This window comes from Diorhabda carinulata, chromosome 1 (assembly GCF_026250575.1).
Source record: "Diorhabda carinulata isolate Delta chromosome 1, icDioCari1.1, whole genome shotgun sequence".
NCBI lineage: Eukaryota > Metazoa > Arthropoda > Insecta > Coleoptera > Chrysomelidae > Diorhabda > Diorhabda carinulata.
Genome location: NC_079460.1, coordinates 12,185,974 through 12,202,291, shown reverse-complemented (window position 1 = coordinate 12,202,291; position 16,318 = coordinate 12,185,974). Strand labels below are relative to the sequence as shown.

General features: G+C 29.4%; 1 protein-coding gene across 1 annotated transcript; it reads right to left on the bottom strand.

The window, feature by feature from the left end:
• Positions 1–201: 201 nt before the first annotated feature.
• On the bottom strand, positions 202–16,209 carry LOC130891740 (ralA-binding protein 1). Its single transcript, XM_057796658.1, has 7 exons — positions 15,873–16,209; positions 15,703–15,820; positions 15,282–15,469; positions 14,967–15,228; positions 14,677–14,854; positions 12,672–12,983; positions 202–3,650 (listed from the first exon to the last, which is right to left on the bottom strand). Exons 1-7 carry the CDS (start codon positions 15,958–15,960, stop codon positions 3,024–3,026), a joined length of 1,773 nt encoding a protein of 590 aa, XP_057652641.1. The 5' UTR covers positions 15,961–16,209; the 3' UTR covers positions 202–3,023.
• Between the last annotated feature and the right edge of the window lie 109 nt (positions 16,210–16,318).

Below are 16,318 nucleotides of genomic sequence, written 5' to 3'. Positions count from 1 at the left end.
GAACAAACCTTAAACAATAACACTGGTCCACAGTGGTTTTGGTGCCGAAGATTTTGGAGGTGATTTCTTATGAATTTGATGCCCTGAATTCAAATATGCTATTAATTTTTGCCTATCAGCTCGAATTTTTAAGATATCAAATTTTTGTGAATGATACATTACGCTATTTTAAAAGAAAAACTATGGTTTAAAAAAAACAAATTAAACAAGGATTTTTATTATATTACTCAGATATTACAGATATTATTCATTATATACAATAGAAAACAGTCGTCATTAAAACCAATTACCCACTAAACATTTAGGAAACTTCTTCTGTGTGACATTCTTGAATGTATTTTAAAAAATAAAAGGTTCACAAGTGTGAAAGAAACACTTGTGATGAATTTGTAAGAACCTTGTCACCGGTTTACTCAGGTACAAGTTATCCGTAAGTAACCCATCATCGTCGAAATTCACAAACTTGGGAAGGCAATGAGTTTTATTGTTTCAACAATTTGTACACCTAGTTATATTTCCAGGTGGTTGATTGAGAAGTTTGAAAACCTACCCATCAAACCGGAGAGTTTTTCAGTTAAGAATTCGTTAGAACTTATCAATAAAGTGAAAAGTAGAAAAACTGAATATCGGGAAATTTTAATCTCTTTTGATGTAAATTCATTATTTCCCAGCGGGCCGATTCCGTAAACCTTTTTGACTTGCTGAGATCTAATAATTTGATAGCTGACATAATAAATGAGCCAGTACAACAACGAATTCTACAAACAAGGCGAAGGAACAGCTATGGGCAGTTGCCGCCGTTTATGGCTGACACATTTATGAATCACTTTGAAAAGTAAGTTAGTCCAAAATTTCAATATTTTCCAAAGTATGGTACAGGTATGTAAATATTTTCGCTGTATTCATTACGAAAAAGGCAAATGTACAAGAATTCAATTCGAAACGTCACTTATGAAATGGAAAATAATAGACAGTTACCATTTTTAAATAATTTGGTAATTGAGAATAGTAATCGGCTAGAATTTCATGTATTTAGGCAAAACACCGCTACGTGCAGATACATTCTGGCTGATTCTATTCATTGTATTCAACATAAGAAATCTCCATTTCTTGGTACATCGTATAATTTACACTTTACACTCAACATCGAGTGATACAATAAGAAAAGGACTTTTATTGAGGATATAGCTGTATTCAAACGTAAAAAATTTGTTGTTTATACAAAGAGATTGGAAAGAATCTTCAACAGAATGGGTTGTGGTAGTGTGTTCAGTGTTAAAAACTACACAAAATATTCTAAAATCGGTGTAAAGACTTTAAACAACTTGATTTAGAGTAGAGAGTACTTTTATTTTGGAAGATAAAAAAAAATTATGTAAAAACTCGAGTCACAAATATGAGGTGAAGGACCATTTCCCATCCAATTCTCTAATTGGAATTTTTGAACCGTTTGTGATATTCATACTGAACACACTATTTACACTAGCACTACATCAAATTACCCTGTCTGAAGACGATAACTTGGTTATCAAAACACTCGTCAATCAGTGTATTTGTGAGTGTTGGTGTAATGATAGTGTAAAGAGTGTGTTCAATACCCAATTCGTGGTATCTACTTCTAATAATGGAACTTCCGTCAGTTTTATATCACGTCATAAAAAATTATTTGTATTCTAAAATTTGATTTCAAGACTGTTGAGCAAAAAGAAAAATTTATCGAAGAATATGTGTACTAGGCTTACACAATACATTTAAGAAAGTACTCAAATATAGTCTCCTTGGATTGAGTAAATATTTTGAAAAAGTTTTGTTTTTATCTGTTTTTACTTTGAATTTTATTTATATCAAATAAATTAACTATCGTATACCTGAATGGTTTATTACTTTGCCGAATATAAAAAAAATTAGTTTAAAATATTATTAGCGTCAATTTCACGTAAGGGGAAGTCAAGGCAAATCACACTAAATCTTAGCATTTAATGTAAGGTTTGTGACAACGCTGTAGGAAATGTAGCTTTTACGTTTTTCTAGCCTATTGATAGGTTGTTGATATTTGAGTTAAATGAATCTTCATACTTTTACAGACAATTTATGTTGAATTATTCTAATTTAAGAACCGGCTTCTTTGATATACTTCATCATTATCACAAATTAATGGATATATAAATTAACACAAAAATTTATTACAGACAGAAGTCTGGAAAAGATAGTTCTGTTATGGTGCACAAGGAGCAATAGTCACTTCTTACCAAACATTGAAATGATATTTACTAGAAGAACTGGCAAATGCCACTAAGAAAGTGATACGGATGTGTTTGAAAAATGGTTTCATTGTTTGTTGAATTTTTGGAACTGGAGTCTGCACGAATAACCCGTATTACAGCTGGCGATTAGAAAAAACATATATTTTGACCTGGACAGTTTAAAGATTGTTTGGACAAAAATATATACTCACTATAAATATTTGCAACATGTAGAATAGTGTCATGTTGTGGAATTACAGTATCACCCTTTTACTACTGCAAAATTAATCTGGGCAGTAAGTAAAAGAAGGGAACATTGAACATGTCGGATGTATACTGTATATTTACTAAAAGAGGAACAAAAATATGGAACTTGTCGAATTGAACAAAATATTAAAATCATCAATCAAACATGATAATAGTTATCAACTATGAATTTCAATTTTTAGATTTGATTTTGATACATTTTTCAACTTATTTTTATTTTCATATAACTATACTTAATTTAAAATTAAAGGGTAATTAAAATGCACAGCTTTTCCTAAAATCAAGAGAATTGTACTTTCAAATACCTAGTTCTAAGTTTTAGGATAATTTTATTTAGATTTTATAAGCAAACATTTGTATCCATTTTCCCCTAAATTCTATTAAAAATATAATAGAAATTTTTATTAAAATACTATATGAACAATATAATTGATTGTTAAATGATGAAACTTATTATCTCAATAAAAATTTAATATCTAATTAAAATATATTTTTTGTCGACATTCAGTTACATTAAAAATTCGAATACTTTTCATTTTCCATCAATCGTAGTTGTGCACTAAACTCTATGCACAATTCTTTTTGTTCAATAATTTTTCTAACAAGATTAATTTTTTTTATTTGTAAAATTTTGTTTTCGTTTTGCAATAATGTCATGATTTGGTCTAAACTTTCTTGTTTTGGAATAACTATTTTTGGAGGAATTGTTTGGTTAGTACTAGTATCAATTTTGCCTTTTAAAACATCAATTTCAATTTTCTCTTTGTGGATATCTTTGGTTAACTGTTCTTTCAACTGAATTAGTCCATTTCTTTTATAAGTTAACAGTATTATATCATCATCGAACAAATAATCATTTTTTTTAATAATAAATTCCTCGTGTTCAGTAACGTTTTTCTCTTGGTCTTTTGTCTCAATTGTAGTCTCACAACTTGCTTCATTTTTCACCGCAGACAAAGTAGGTTGTGATTTAACTGATAAAGTATCTGAATGGGAAACATATTCAATAGTATCACTCAACGCAGATTTTATATCAGGATCCTTACAAGACTTACTGTCTGCAATTTTATGTTCATTGTTAATATCCTCGTCACATTTTTGTGAACTGTTTTTTATCTTCTGTACTGTTTTCATTTTTCTCTGAAATAAATATTGGTTTGAAATTAGTAGAAACTGTTTTTATACTAAAATTCATGTTATATGTAAATCGATTAAATACAATTATCTAGACAAGGGCTACCGGTATTGTTGCAATGATATTGAATAAAAAACCAAGTAACAAAAACACGACGCGCCTTAAACAATTATAAATGTCAAAAATACACCCAGAAGTTCAAGCTACACAGAATCAACGCGAACATGATGTTAGTTCGCTAGTAAACATAACCTTAAATGTATATGTATGTAAAAGTGACAAATAAATGAAAGCGGTCGTGGACTATTTTAAGTTTTATATACTGTATTATATACTTCACTTAATAAAATGTGTTGAGAAATACATACAAACCGATATTTTACACGGCGTTGGTGAGTGAGAGCCCTTAATCTGAATAAAAATATCTGCAGTTACTTATTAAATATAGATATTAGTATATATTAGATAGTGCCCCTATACGTTCAGGCTATTTTGTGTGTTCAGTTGTTGTGCAATTTTGACAAATAAAAAAAAATATAGAGTTGACGTCTTTGAGTTGTCAGAAAACAATCAACGTTTTATTTTTTTTTATTAAAGTTTATTTCCACTGCAAGGACTAACATAACCAATAGGTTATGGGCTCAGAACGTTGTTAAGAAGAATTAGTAATATTTCGTGGCTGAAATCAGTCAAGAAAAAATTTAGCGTTTTAATGACAAGGTCAAAAGAGAAAAGTCTCGAAAGAATTTAGAAAAATGACTACAAATACGACGATACCAATACTAGAAGCTAACAATTTTAGCAACTGGCTGTTTAGGATCAAAATATGCTGAAAAGATAAGTGTTTGGGAGCAATAGATGATAATCCACCAGACTCAACAGCAGGTAGAAAAGAGAAGGATAAATGGGAGTGTAAAGATACAAAAGCTCAGTATATTATTATTCCTGGTATATCGGATAAGCATTTAGATATTATTAAAGAATGCATAACGGCCAAAGAACAAATTGAGGTACTTAAAAGTGTGTTTTTAATGACACGTTCTTTGACTAAGATGGCATTATGGAGAAACTTATTAACTATGAAAAATGAGGAATTAGAAAAAAATGGAAGACCTATTTTTAAAATTTGTTAAACTATAAGAGATCTCAAAGATACGGGATCTATGTTAGATGAAGGAAATAAAGTATGTCTTTTATTGTTTGCTTTACTACAGAATCTAGTTTTAAAGCTTCAAATGGGTGCTACCAATGCGGAAGCCAAGAACACTGGTTTTCACAATGTCCTAAGCGAGACAGAGGTAGAGGTGGTTACAGAGGACGTGGAAGAGGAAGAATAAGAAATAGAGGAAGAGAAAGATCATATACTCAAAATTCAGGGCAAGCTAACGTTATAAAAGAAGAAGAGGAAGAAAAATGGCAATGATTATGGATCTGGAGCAAGTTATCACTTATTGAAAGAGGAACTAGAAAAGTATATGGTTAATATAAGAAAGCTAGACACGCCAGTAACCATTCATATTACAAACGGTGACATTTTACAAACAAATAAAATAGGAACTCTGAAAACAGAAACTCAAGGACAAAAGTTTTGTTTGGAAGGATTGATCGTTCAAAATATGAAACATAATTTGTTATTACTTTCGAAAATTACCTCAACAGGTCATACAATTATAGTAGAAAGAGAAAAGATGATTATACAAGGTAAAAATTTGCATTTAAAATGTAAAACAAGAATGTGTCTATATGTGTTGATAATTGACAAAATAAGACATGAAGATGAGAAATGTAATGTTATATTAGATGAAGATATGGTACAGAAGACTGGGTCATGCTGGTAAAGATGTTTTAATTCAGTTAGGATTACCAACAGAAAATAAAATTTGCTCTATATGTATGGAAGGTAAAGGTACAAGATGCCCATTTACCGATAGAGAAAGAAAATCAACCAAAATTGGCGAATTGATCCACAACGATGTTTGTGGTCCAATGAACCCTACTGCTTTTGATGGATCGCAATATTTTCAGACCATTATCGATGATTATTCGCATTTTGTTGTAGTTAAAACTCTCAAAACAAAAAGCTGATAAAAATTTAGAAGATTACATAGTAGAATTGGAAAGGCAAAAAGAAGTAAATGTTAAAGCGATTAAATTAGATAACGGTGGTGAATTTATAACAAATAGATTTAAAGAATCCTGCAAGAAGAAAGGGATTATTTTGGAGTATACAATGCTAAATACGCCGCAGCAAAACGGAACCGCCAAAAGAATGAATAGAACTCTATAAGACAAAATTAGAACAAAAATAATAGACTTCAGTATGCCTGAAGAATTGTGGTGCGAGGCTCTTAAAGGCTTCAAGTTATCAATTAAATCGCCTGCCACCTAAAGTATTACCCAGAGGAGTGACACCATCGCAATATATATATATATATATATATATATATATATATATATATATATATATATATATATATATATATATATATATATATATAAGCTTTATCAATAAAATTTTACAATTTTATTGATAAAGCACACAATTTTATATTAGATAATATAAAAATATGAAATAACAATTTGACTTAATATACTACTTATATATAATTTTTACTTCACACTAAATTGAATTATGCTATTATATCAAGTCTACTGTAAATTGTAGAATTCTGCCACAGAATAAGATATTGTTTATAAGCAAAAATGCCCTTGGTTGTAGCAAATGATTTCAAATATTTATCTCGGAAGTTAGTCACCAGTTCTTGTCATGGAGTTTTCAAATAAAATCCACTATTAGAGAAATTATGCTAGATACATGGAAAATATTACATCCTATTTATGTATGACCTCCAACATTACATCACTATTTTTTGATACCTGAGAAATTTTAGTTACAATGCAATATGCTTCACTGTTTAGAAGCAATTGAAAGCAAATATATCGACATAGAGTGTCCTACAAATTCAGAATCATTATATTACGATCATATATGAAGTTTTAGCATACTTTTACTTGCCACTCAGATTACTGTTTCATACACATATGATCATATGATAGTGATAGCGATTTAGGTGGAGAATTGCAAATAATGTAGTGATGAGATATTTCTATTTTATATTTTAGGATATTCTTGCTCGGTCAAATTTTTGAAAAAATTATTATACAAGGAATTACCTGTACTAAAAAACTGCAATTTACCTAAAAGCCAGAAGAAGTTTCCATTTCATTTCATTGGAGATTCAGCATTTCCTTTACAAAACAATATCATGAGACTTTTTCCGGACTCAGCTAAACAAGAGAAGAAACATTTTTAGCTATAGACTGTCCAGAGCTAGAAGAGTTAGATAAAATGTCTTTGGGATAATGATGTCACAATGGCGAATTTTACTTTCTACACTGCTGTATCTGAAAATGCAGTACAAATTGTACTAGTTACAATTGCTCTGCACAAATATATAAAGATGAATCCCATGGCATATAGTAGATACAGAAGACAAGAATGGTGTTGTTTATTTGGGACAGTGGAGAAAAAAAATACCAACAGCTTAAAAAAAGAACGAGTGACCTCTAATAATACTACCAGACAAGTATTTCAGATGTTATAGCAGAGTATTTTATGACAGAAGGGTCTGTACTATTTCAACATACCTTATAGTAATAACGGAAAGTAAATAATAACATATTATTTTGTCATAAAATAATTTGCTAAAACATTTTTACCTAGTGATATTTTGTACTTATTTGGAAGTGTTGTTCAAATGGAGTAATAACTAAAAACACTTGAGAACGCCAATTAATCAATTTATCAATAAATTATTTCTAATACATAATTGAGTACATAGAATGTATGAACACTTACTTAGATTCTTTTGCATTTACTTTACTTAAATACTGAAATACCTCAGCCTTGAGTTAGTTTTGTAGCAGGGGATCTTCAGTATATGAAATCAACAATCCAACTGTGTGTCCAAACTTAAAAAGTTTCTTTTTTGCAGCGACAGTTTCTTTAAAGACGTTGGTAGCTTGTGTAAAGATTGTATTTATTTCTTGCGATCCTTCATTTTTTATTTGATGTGTGTTTGGCGTTGGAGTTCTTGGTAAACTTTTTTATCAAATTTCTTTCTGAATTAGCAAATGAATCCATCGAAATGTCGTCATCCTCACAGATTGCAAATGTAGATGGCTGTGGGTGTAAAGGACCACTGCTAGCAGTCATTTTGGACGACGTTCTACAACTACATTCATTAAAATGTAAAATTTATAGTTATTTATGTACTGTACTTTTTAGGTTTATCAAACTCTTCTAGGAAACTTAGAGCTTTTGTGTATTCCCATTGAGAACTATCATACAGTTTTAGATTCTATACCTGTACTCGACATGCCTTCAAACTTAGTTAATTCATGGGTATAGCGATCCATCAAGCTTTGGCATTTCTTGGACAATTATCTAAAGGTAATTCATTTTATACAGGGTGAGTCGGGAGGAGCGCACCAAACTCTAGGAGTGTATTATACACATGAAAATAATGTAAAAAAACTCATATGTTCTTATCCGATTTTCATTTGTTTTCAAGTTATGGAGTAATTAAAAATGTTCATCTAGCTTTCCGTTTATATCTGAATTTTAACATTATCAAAGTAAGCCATGTTCGAGGCTCAAAGGCATTTGATAATTCTGACGTTTTGATAGACTGTCAGTGTACAGTGAACAATAACTGAAAGTTTAATTTCGAATTTATGTGATTGTTAGTGTTGCAAAATGCCAGAAACTTATTTAAATTTAGAATATGTAAATATGGTGTTTGTTTATGGTTTCTGTAATGGAAGAGCTACAGCTACTGCTGAAGAATATCGTCAACATTTTCCACACCAAAGATATCCTGATAAAAACGTATTTATTAGAGTTTTTAACAAATTGTACGAGACTGGTAAGCTTCCCAGTGCTAACGTATCATCTGAACGCGCTACTCGATAAGGTTTGGTAGAAGTAAAAAATATTCTGCATCTAGTAAAAGACACAGCAACTATCTCACGGATAATCGCCACTTTATTGGAAATTCCACAAAAAAGGGTGATAAACACACTCCACGAATAGGCTTATATCCTTATCACGTACAGAGGATACAGCATCTAAAACCAGAGAATTACGCTAATCGTATGGAGTTTTGTCGGTGGATAAATAATAATAATCGTGTTGTATCAAGTATACACTTTATGGATGAAGCTACATTCACCCTTGATGACATTAATAATACTCGTAACTATCATGTATGGTCGGACGAAAATCCCCACGCAACAGTCGAAAGCAATTTTCAACATCGGTTTTCTGTAAACGTATGGTGCGGTATCGTTGACAGTTATTTAATTGGCCCTTTCATTTTGGAGAATCGTCTCACAGGAGACAACTACCCAAATTTTTTACAAAACGTTTTCCAGGGCGTTGGATTGGTCGTGGAGGTTGCATTAATTGGCCTGCAAGATCTCCAGACCTCACACCACTAGATTTTTGTTTATGGGGCTGGATGCGAAATGATGTCTACAAAATAAAAGTAGACACACGGGATGCACTAATTAGATGAATTGAAAATACTGCAGCCGATATTAAAGAAGAAAGAAATGAATCAATTGGGAGAGCAGCAAACGCTCTTTGTAGATGAAGCAGAAAATGTTTAGAAGTCAATAGCGGTATTTTTGAACATTTATTGAAAGAACGCTATGATTAAGAAAATTGTTATGTGATAATTTGTTTATTTGTTAATATGCTAAAACTTGAAAACAAATGAAAATCGGATAAAACCATATGAGTTTTTTACATTATTTTCGCGTGTATAATACACTCCTAGAGTTTGGTGCACTCCTCCCGACTCACCCTGTATATCTAACTTTTTATTGAACTTCTCCTCTCCTCTGGAATGTTTAACTTGTTCCCTATATCCTGTCAAATTTTAGCTTCCTCTATAACATTCTTGTATCCAGCCGACTGTTATATAAACACTTATGAGCACAAACAAATTCCACCAGCCTATCACTTAGAAAAGTCATTTTTCAAGTTATTCAATTTATAATTACTAAATCACGATGTGCATCTACAAACTACACTAGAAAAGTGATGTTATGTTTTTGAAGTCCAGCTTATAAAAATTTGAAAGTTCGACGTCACAAGCGCAGTCATTGTATGCATTATGACGGTTTCTCAACAGTTGGACTAGCTTTGACATTTATAACACACGATGTTCGCGTTCATTCTGTGTACTACTACTAATACATATACTACTACATATAGAAAAAAATAATCCGATGTGCTAGATTAAACAAATTAAGGTAGAATCTGGAATCATAGCACTTGACAACAAAGTGACAACCATATACTTTCTTTCCTGACTTACAAGAGTTATTATTCCAGGGAACACACACATCAAAATACCTTAGCTCAGAATTTAATAACCAATTAATGTCCTGCAGAAATATTAAAGAAAATAACGAATTGCCTGTTTCATGAAATATTTATGCAAAGTTATTTCACTTGATGAATTTAGCTTTTAAGAAGCTCCATACAGACACCTCTCAAAAACTTCATAAGAAAAATAAAGGTTGTTAATAAGCGACCATAAAAATTGGCACAATGATTGGTATTAACGGATCAGGTCAAGTTAACAAATGTTAAAGTAAGTTAAGTAGAATGAGGGATTTTTATTTTTGACCTCATAATGAACAGTAATAATCAATCATGTCCATAATAATGAATAACTTTTACATCTAGAATGTTGTCAATAAAATATTAAAAACCGGAAGCAACAGAAGACTAAACATATATAAATCCTTACATAATTATACTCATACTTAGATTTAATATTATAGTATAAACCCGTAGGAACTTTATTTCTTCAAAATCTCAAATTCACTCAAATTTTTTGTGAAAGCAACATGGAATGCTTACTTCCACAGGAATTTACTATTCAGTAATCTTGTAAGAAGGCAATGTCAAAATAAAATAAAATCACTGCTCAAAGTTTACAAAAGTGCTTTAAGAGCTTTTCACCAACTCTTTTTGAACTGTGAATCAACAGTATTTGTACTTTAAAATAAATACAACCAATCATGTATTTTTTCCTGGTTAAGTTGTTATAGATTTCAAGTTTTCTCAATTAAGAATTTCTAGTTAAACATTTTTAACTTAAATTCACAAGACTTTCATGAACAACTAATATTGGTAAAACTTGAATCCACGAATGAAATATTGAAATTTTTTGCGTTCTTGTTATTCTTTTATTAAAATATAAAAACAGTTTTTGTCAAGAACAATTTGAAAATGGACTCAGATAATATTCCAAGTACTAGCAGACATCATTCGAAAAGCAAAACATTGTGAATTTGTAGAAACACATGTCAAACGATGAACCAGAGACAAAAGTGAATGCCATTGTGTTTAAAATTGTAAAAACGTTAGGTAAATAAAATAGCACTTTTGTATGCAATTAACAGTAACAATTTTATTTTTTAGGAGTTGCTAGATCGACTGTGCTTCGAATTATTGAAGAATGTAGAAACGTTAGAATGATTGTCTATTCTAACCATCGAGGAGGTCGTCCAAAAATTGTAAAAACCTTACACGATACAACAAAGAATATAATTTGATGCAATGTTCATAGTTTCTTTTTAACAATGAAACACCATCTTGAAATAAAATTTTAACTAAAATAAAAAAATGCCCGTATTTACCACAAATTTCTCGTTCATCATTACATAAAGATATGAAAAAGATAAATTTTAAGTAAGCCACAAATTATACCAGTTTTTATGAGTTAAACAATTCATATGTTATAAGATACTACTTTTAAACTAAAAGATGTAAAGGATTTTCTAATGCAAGCCTAGGATTACGGATAATCTTATTGAACCCCTGATAATTGTTTCTTTCTCAAGTGATGACAGTGTTGAGTTAACAAATTATAGACAATGAAATTGATAGTTTTGATATAGGTACTGTAAAATGTTCATTTGTTACTAATTATGTTTAATAAAAAAATTAATTCAATGATTTTTATACCATATCTGGTTTCTAAGTACTGTAATTACTGTTTTTAGAATGAGAATGAACTATAATAAGTAGTCTATTGGAAAATAGGCCCTTTTTCATACCATTTGAAATTTCCAGTTATATATAGGTACCTAATCTTAATGTATTGTTCCAAATAAGAAATATATCGAAGAAGTGATGACAAAAACATTATTTTGATAAAGTGTGTCTCATACAGATATTTATTTCTATATAGAACAAAAAATATTTGTTGTAATATTAAATCGAATGTTCTTGTACTTGCAATGGAACATTTTCGTATATTCATACTCAACCAATTTTCAATTAAACTGATTTCATTTCACATACAAATCAATTTTCGAAGAACAAACATCCTCTGCTCTCTGAATAATGCAATTTCACTCTATTGTGGTTCCTTCATAGTCACCGACCTTAAAATTCATTATAGATTTGATTTTACAATTAATTATATTTTTTTGTTTTCAATAATATGCATTTGCTTTTTTACCGTGTGTCTATTAATTATTATTTAGTTTGTGGTACATTATTTCCAAACTGTATAATTTCAGTATGTATTTTATGTCATCATTTCCAATCTAACCACTTTTCTAGCGATTTCTAGTGGTGTTATTCAGGTTTCCTAAAATGGTCCTTCTAGTTCAAAAACAGGGTATAATACATTTCTAAGTTGCATATATTTCTTACGGGCGATTTGAAACTTTTTTAAAATGTTCACATTTAAATTAGATACAGAATATGATACCAATAATTAATTGATTTTTCAGTAAAATAAAATGTTGACATGAGTTTTTGCCAAATTTCTGGATCCTTGGTATACTTCGAGTTCAATTCAATTACATTATGTGTTAAGTGAATTTTCAAATGTGATTTGTTTGTTGCTCATATCAATTCGGATTAAAAAGACACATGTTTGTGCAGCTTGAAAATAAGATGATTTTTAGAAAATATTGAATATTCATCTACTCACTTTTAATTGTGTAATAATTCTTTGCACTTCCCAAAGCTTCTCTTCCCTTTCTTTGGATATACATCCAACATTCATTTCATTATGTATTTGTGACAACAAAGATTCTTGTTTTTTTAACTCCATTTCTAGTTGTTGAGGTCGATCTGGTAACTGTACACATGATTTTACAGGTGGTATGTATTTGTAAATTACAATGTTTGGAAATAATGCAGAACTATGCTGAAGCAAAGCCTGAAGAAGTCTTGATGATACATGAAATGTATGATTTAGGGCAGAGGCGATATTATGTTTACTCATTTTATTTTGTTTTTCCTACAACAAATAATATTTTAGCAAAAAGTGTCCATAAATGAAAGGAAACATTTTCATGGACAAATTATGAATACAGAAGCTAACACTGAAGGAAGGAAACTTACTCCTTTACCATAACTCTGAGTATTGAATAAGTATGAGGGATTTGCACAAATTTATGATTATGTGATTTCAAGTTATCCTTGAAGTTACAAATAAGTTCTCTGTTCATTACAATGTAAGACTATTTCTTAAAACGCTTCATTTAAATTTTGATGAAATTACGAAATTACTATTTAAATAACTTCTTGTTGTCTTGAAATTTTTGAAACTGGCTTAATTCCAATGACAATACATAGATCGAATGAGACACCCACAAAACAATTATAGATCATTAGGGGTATCTAATTGAACTACTATATTAAGATAGATTATACATTTCACTTACAGTTGGGGTAGTAGTATCTTATATAAACATTTTCTGACATTATAAAAATACATGGGGGCCTAGCACTTAGGTTAATGAGTTCCAATATCACTGAATCAATTCTCAGGGCAACATACATTTTTCAATATTACTTTATTTCATCTTTCCATTGATGGAAATAATCATGCAATTCTGTAAATATTATTCATTATATACATTTATATAACCATGTTCACATAACAGAATACAATTCAATATTTTATAGGAAATAGGACTTCTACTTCTAACCTCAAATCATTGAATTACTTCCTAAATTTACTTCTTTTTTTCAACAACATTTTTCTCAAATTTGAATGATTTTCTACCATAATAATATATTAATAAGAAAAAATGAAACAAAATACACTCTAATGTGCACTTAAGAGTAAAAAATAAAGCCAAAACTTAAAGTAGTTAACCTGGAGGTAATATAAAAAATTAATGAAAATTAAGTTAAGAAAAAATTTAAAACATATGATAATGTAAAGTATTGACATTTAAAAGTAATATATATTATAGATTATGGTGGTTTTCCAACGGGGCCTTTTAAGATTTGTACAGAAGAATATAGTTTCCATGATGTCTTCTTACAAGAGTAGTCTAGTAATTCAATTGCCAACAATTTACAGTAAATGTTCTCAATTCTATTTTCATTAACTTTTCACACCACTACTCATCAGTTTAACTAGGACTCAACTTAATTTTTCTCAACTTTTATTGTATGTTTAAGTGAAGTGTTACTAAGGTTATTATAATTATATGCTTTAGATCCTACTGTGCTAAATTTAATGTAAAATATTGTTACTAATAATTTTTGTACCCTCTATGGAAACAAAAAAGCAATTGAGATTCTATATTTATTTATATGAATTTTGTTAGTGAGAAACAAAAAATAACATGTTTAGTTGTCTTAGGCAACCTGAACAAGACTTCTACTGCCTTCATTATTTGTCTTAGTAGTAAAGCTTACAATTTGATTAGAAGATTATTCTATTCTAATAAATTTGCCACAAATTTAATTAAATTTTAATGTTTTGTTAAAAATTCTATATCATTAAAAATGAAATATCCAATTAATTCAGAATATCTCCCAGGCCAATTAATATTCTGTTTGATATATTTCTTAACAAACCTTTAATTTATCAATTAACCCTAAAACTAATCAAAAATTGAAAGTTATGCATTAATTGGTCATTTTATTTCATCAGACAATTTTGATAAAATTTGATAAATTTAATATTTACTTACATTTATTGATACATTATGTAAATGAACAATGAGCCATGATAACAATAATTTATTTAATGGCGGTAAGTTTTCTACTAATATTTTCAAATGTTTCTCTCTGGTATTGAAATTTAATATAGCACCAGCTTCTTCAAAGCGTATCAACAAATCATTGGTGAATATAGGTTCTGGAAGATCTCTACAAGTAAATAATTTTGTATTATTTTTTTTATAATACAAAAAAAATAAAAATATATATTTATTTCTACTTATTTGATAAATATATTGAATAAATATATGAATAATTGTACCTTAAAAACATTTTTAAAAGACTGGTAGCTGTAGGTACATCATAATCGCTTAATTTCACATTCTCCCTAAGATTATACATTTTTTTAATTTGAGAGACTTTAGTTTTGGTACCACTAATTTTGTAAACTCCTTCAAATGATATACCATCTGATTCCACATAATCAATACATTCTCTGATAGGTAATGGTAAATCTACACCATCATGACACCTACTTCTTTCAACTGAAATTTCTAAACTGACCCCAAAAATTGGTAGTGCTTCTGAAATGTATAAAACAATTGAATTTGCCGAGTAGTAATAATAGTATATATACCTGCAAAAGCAATTGTGTCCTCAACAGAGTTTTTATTTTTCTTGGATTTTTCTTTTTCAAGTTTTTTATCTACCTTCTTTTCTCTGTCTTTCCTATCAGGATTTTCTTTGTCTCTAGATTTTTCTCTTTTTTCTTTGGATTTTGATGAAAACTTGAATGATTTACTCTTTTTAGATTTTGATGGACTCCTGAAATGGGTACAAGGTAACACTGCTTACAAATAATACATGGTACTAAAAATATTAACTAACAATCAGCTCTCACCCTAGCACACAGTTTATAAAAAAAATCAGTCTATAATTATCTGAAAACTTAGGGAGAGAAAAAATATCTAAACTGTGACAAATATGCAAAATTGAAGAAAGATTACTTCCAATATATTTACAAGCGATTTTTATAAAATTGAAGAGACATTGAATACCTTGATCCTTCATCAGAACTTTCTCCAAGAGCTGCATAACCTCTTTCCTTATCTTTCTTGTCTTTACGTTTACCAATTAATGTTTCTTTTTTCACTACTTTCTCTACTTCATCACTATCTACAGAAAAACAGATGAAAGAATTTGTACTTTATTACTATATGAAACTTACAGTCACTTTCATTACTACATTTTTTATTGAGATCTGAAGCATACAGTCCTGGAAAATCTTTCATGACATCTGGACTATCAAAATCCATTTATATTTACTTACTTTATTTAACAATAATTCTAGTGTACTTAATGACAAATGTTTTATTATCATAGAAAATAAAATCTACAGTAAATAATCTTTGATCTATAGACAATCAAACTGCGAAAATCCTTATATGATATTTTGTCAATAACTGGATTGTACAGTCATAATTTCATAGATAAATGAAAAACAAAATATCACCTACGACACATAGAGTTAAGATAATGTAAGGACTTGCTCACTGATTTCTACTAGACAAGTATGTAAAAATACCATATTTTATATTTTTGCTAATTTACAAATATAATTTTGCACATTAAAAATACTACGGTAAAAGTAATTGTGGTAATTTACCGCCAATA

Coding starts and splice junctions, on each gene's coding strand:
- LOC130891740 (XM_057796658.1), bottom strand. CDS start 15,960: ATGGATTTTGATAGTCCAGATGTCATGAAAGATTTTCCAGGACTGTAT. Junction 15,470..15,702: donor AGTTCTGATGAAGGATCAAG/GTATTCAATGTC, acceptor TACCCATTTCAG/GAGTCCATCAAAATCTAAAA. Junction 14,855..14,966: donor CTTTTAAAAATGTTTTTAAG/GTACAATTATTC, acceptor ATTTACTTGTAG/AGATCTTCCAGAACCTATAT.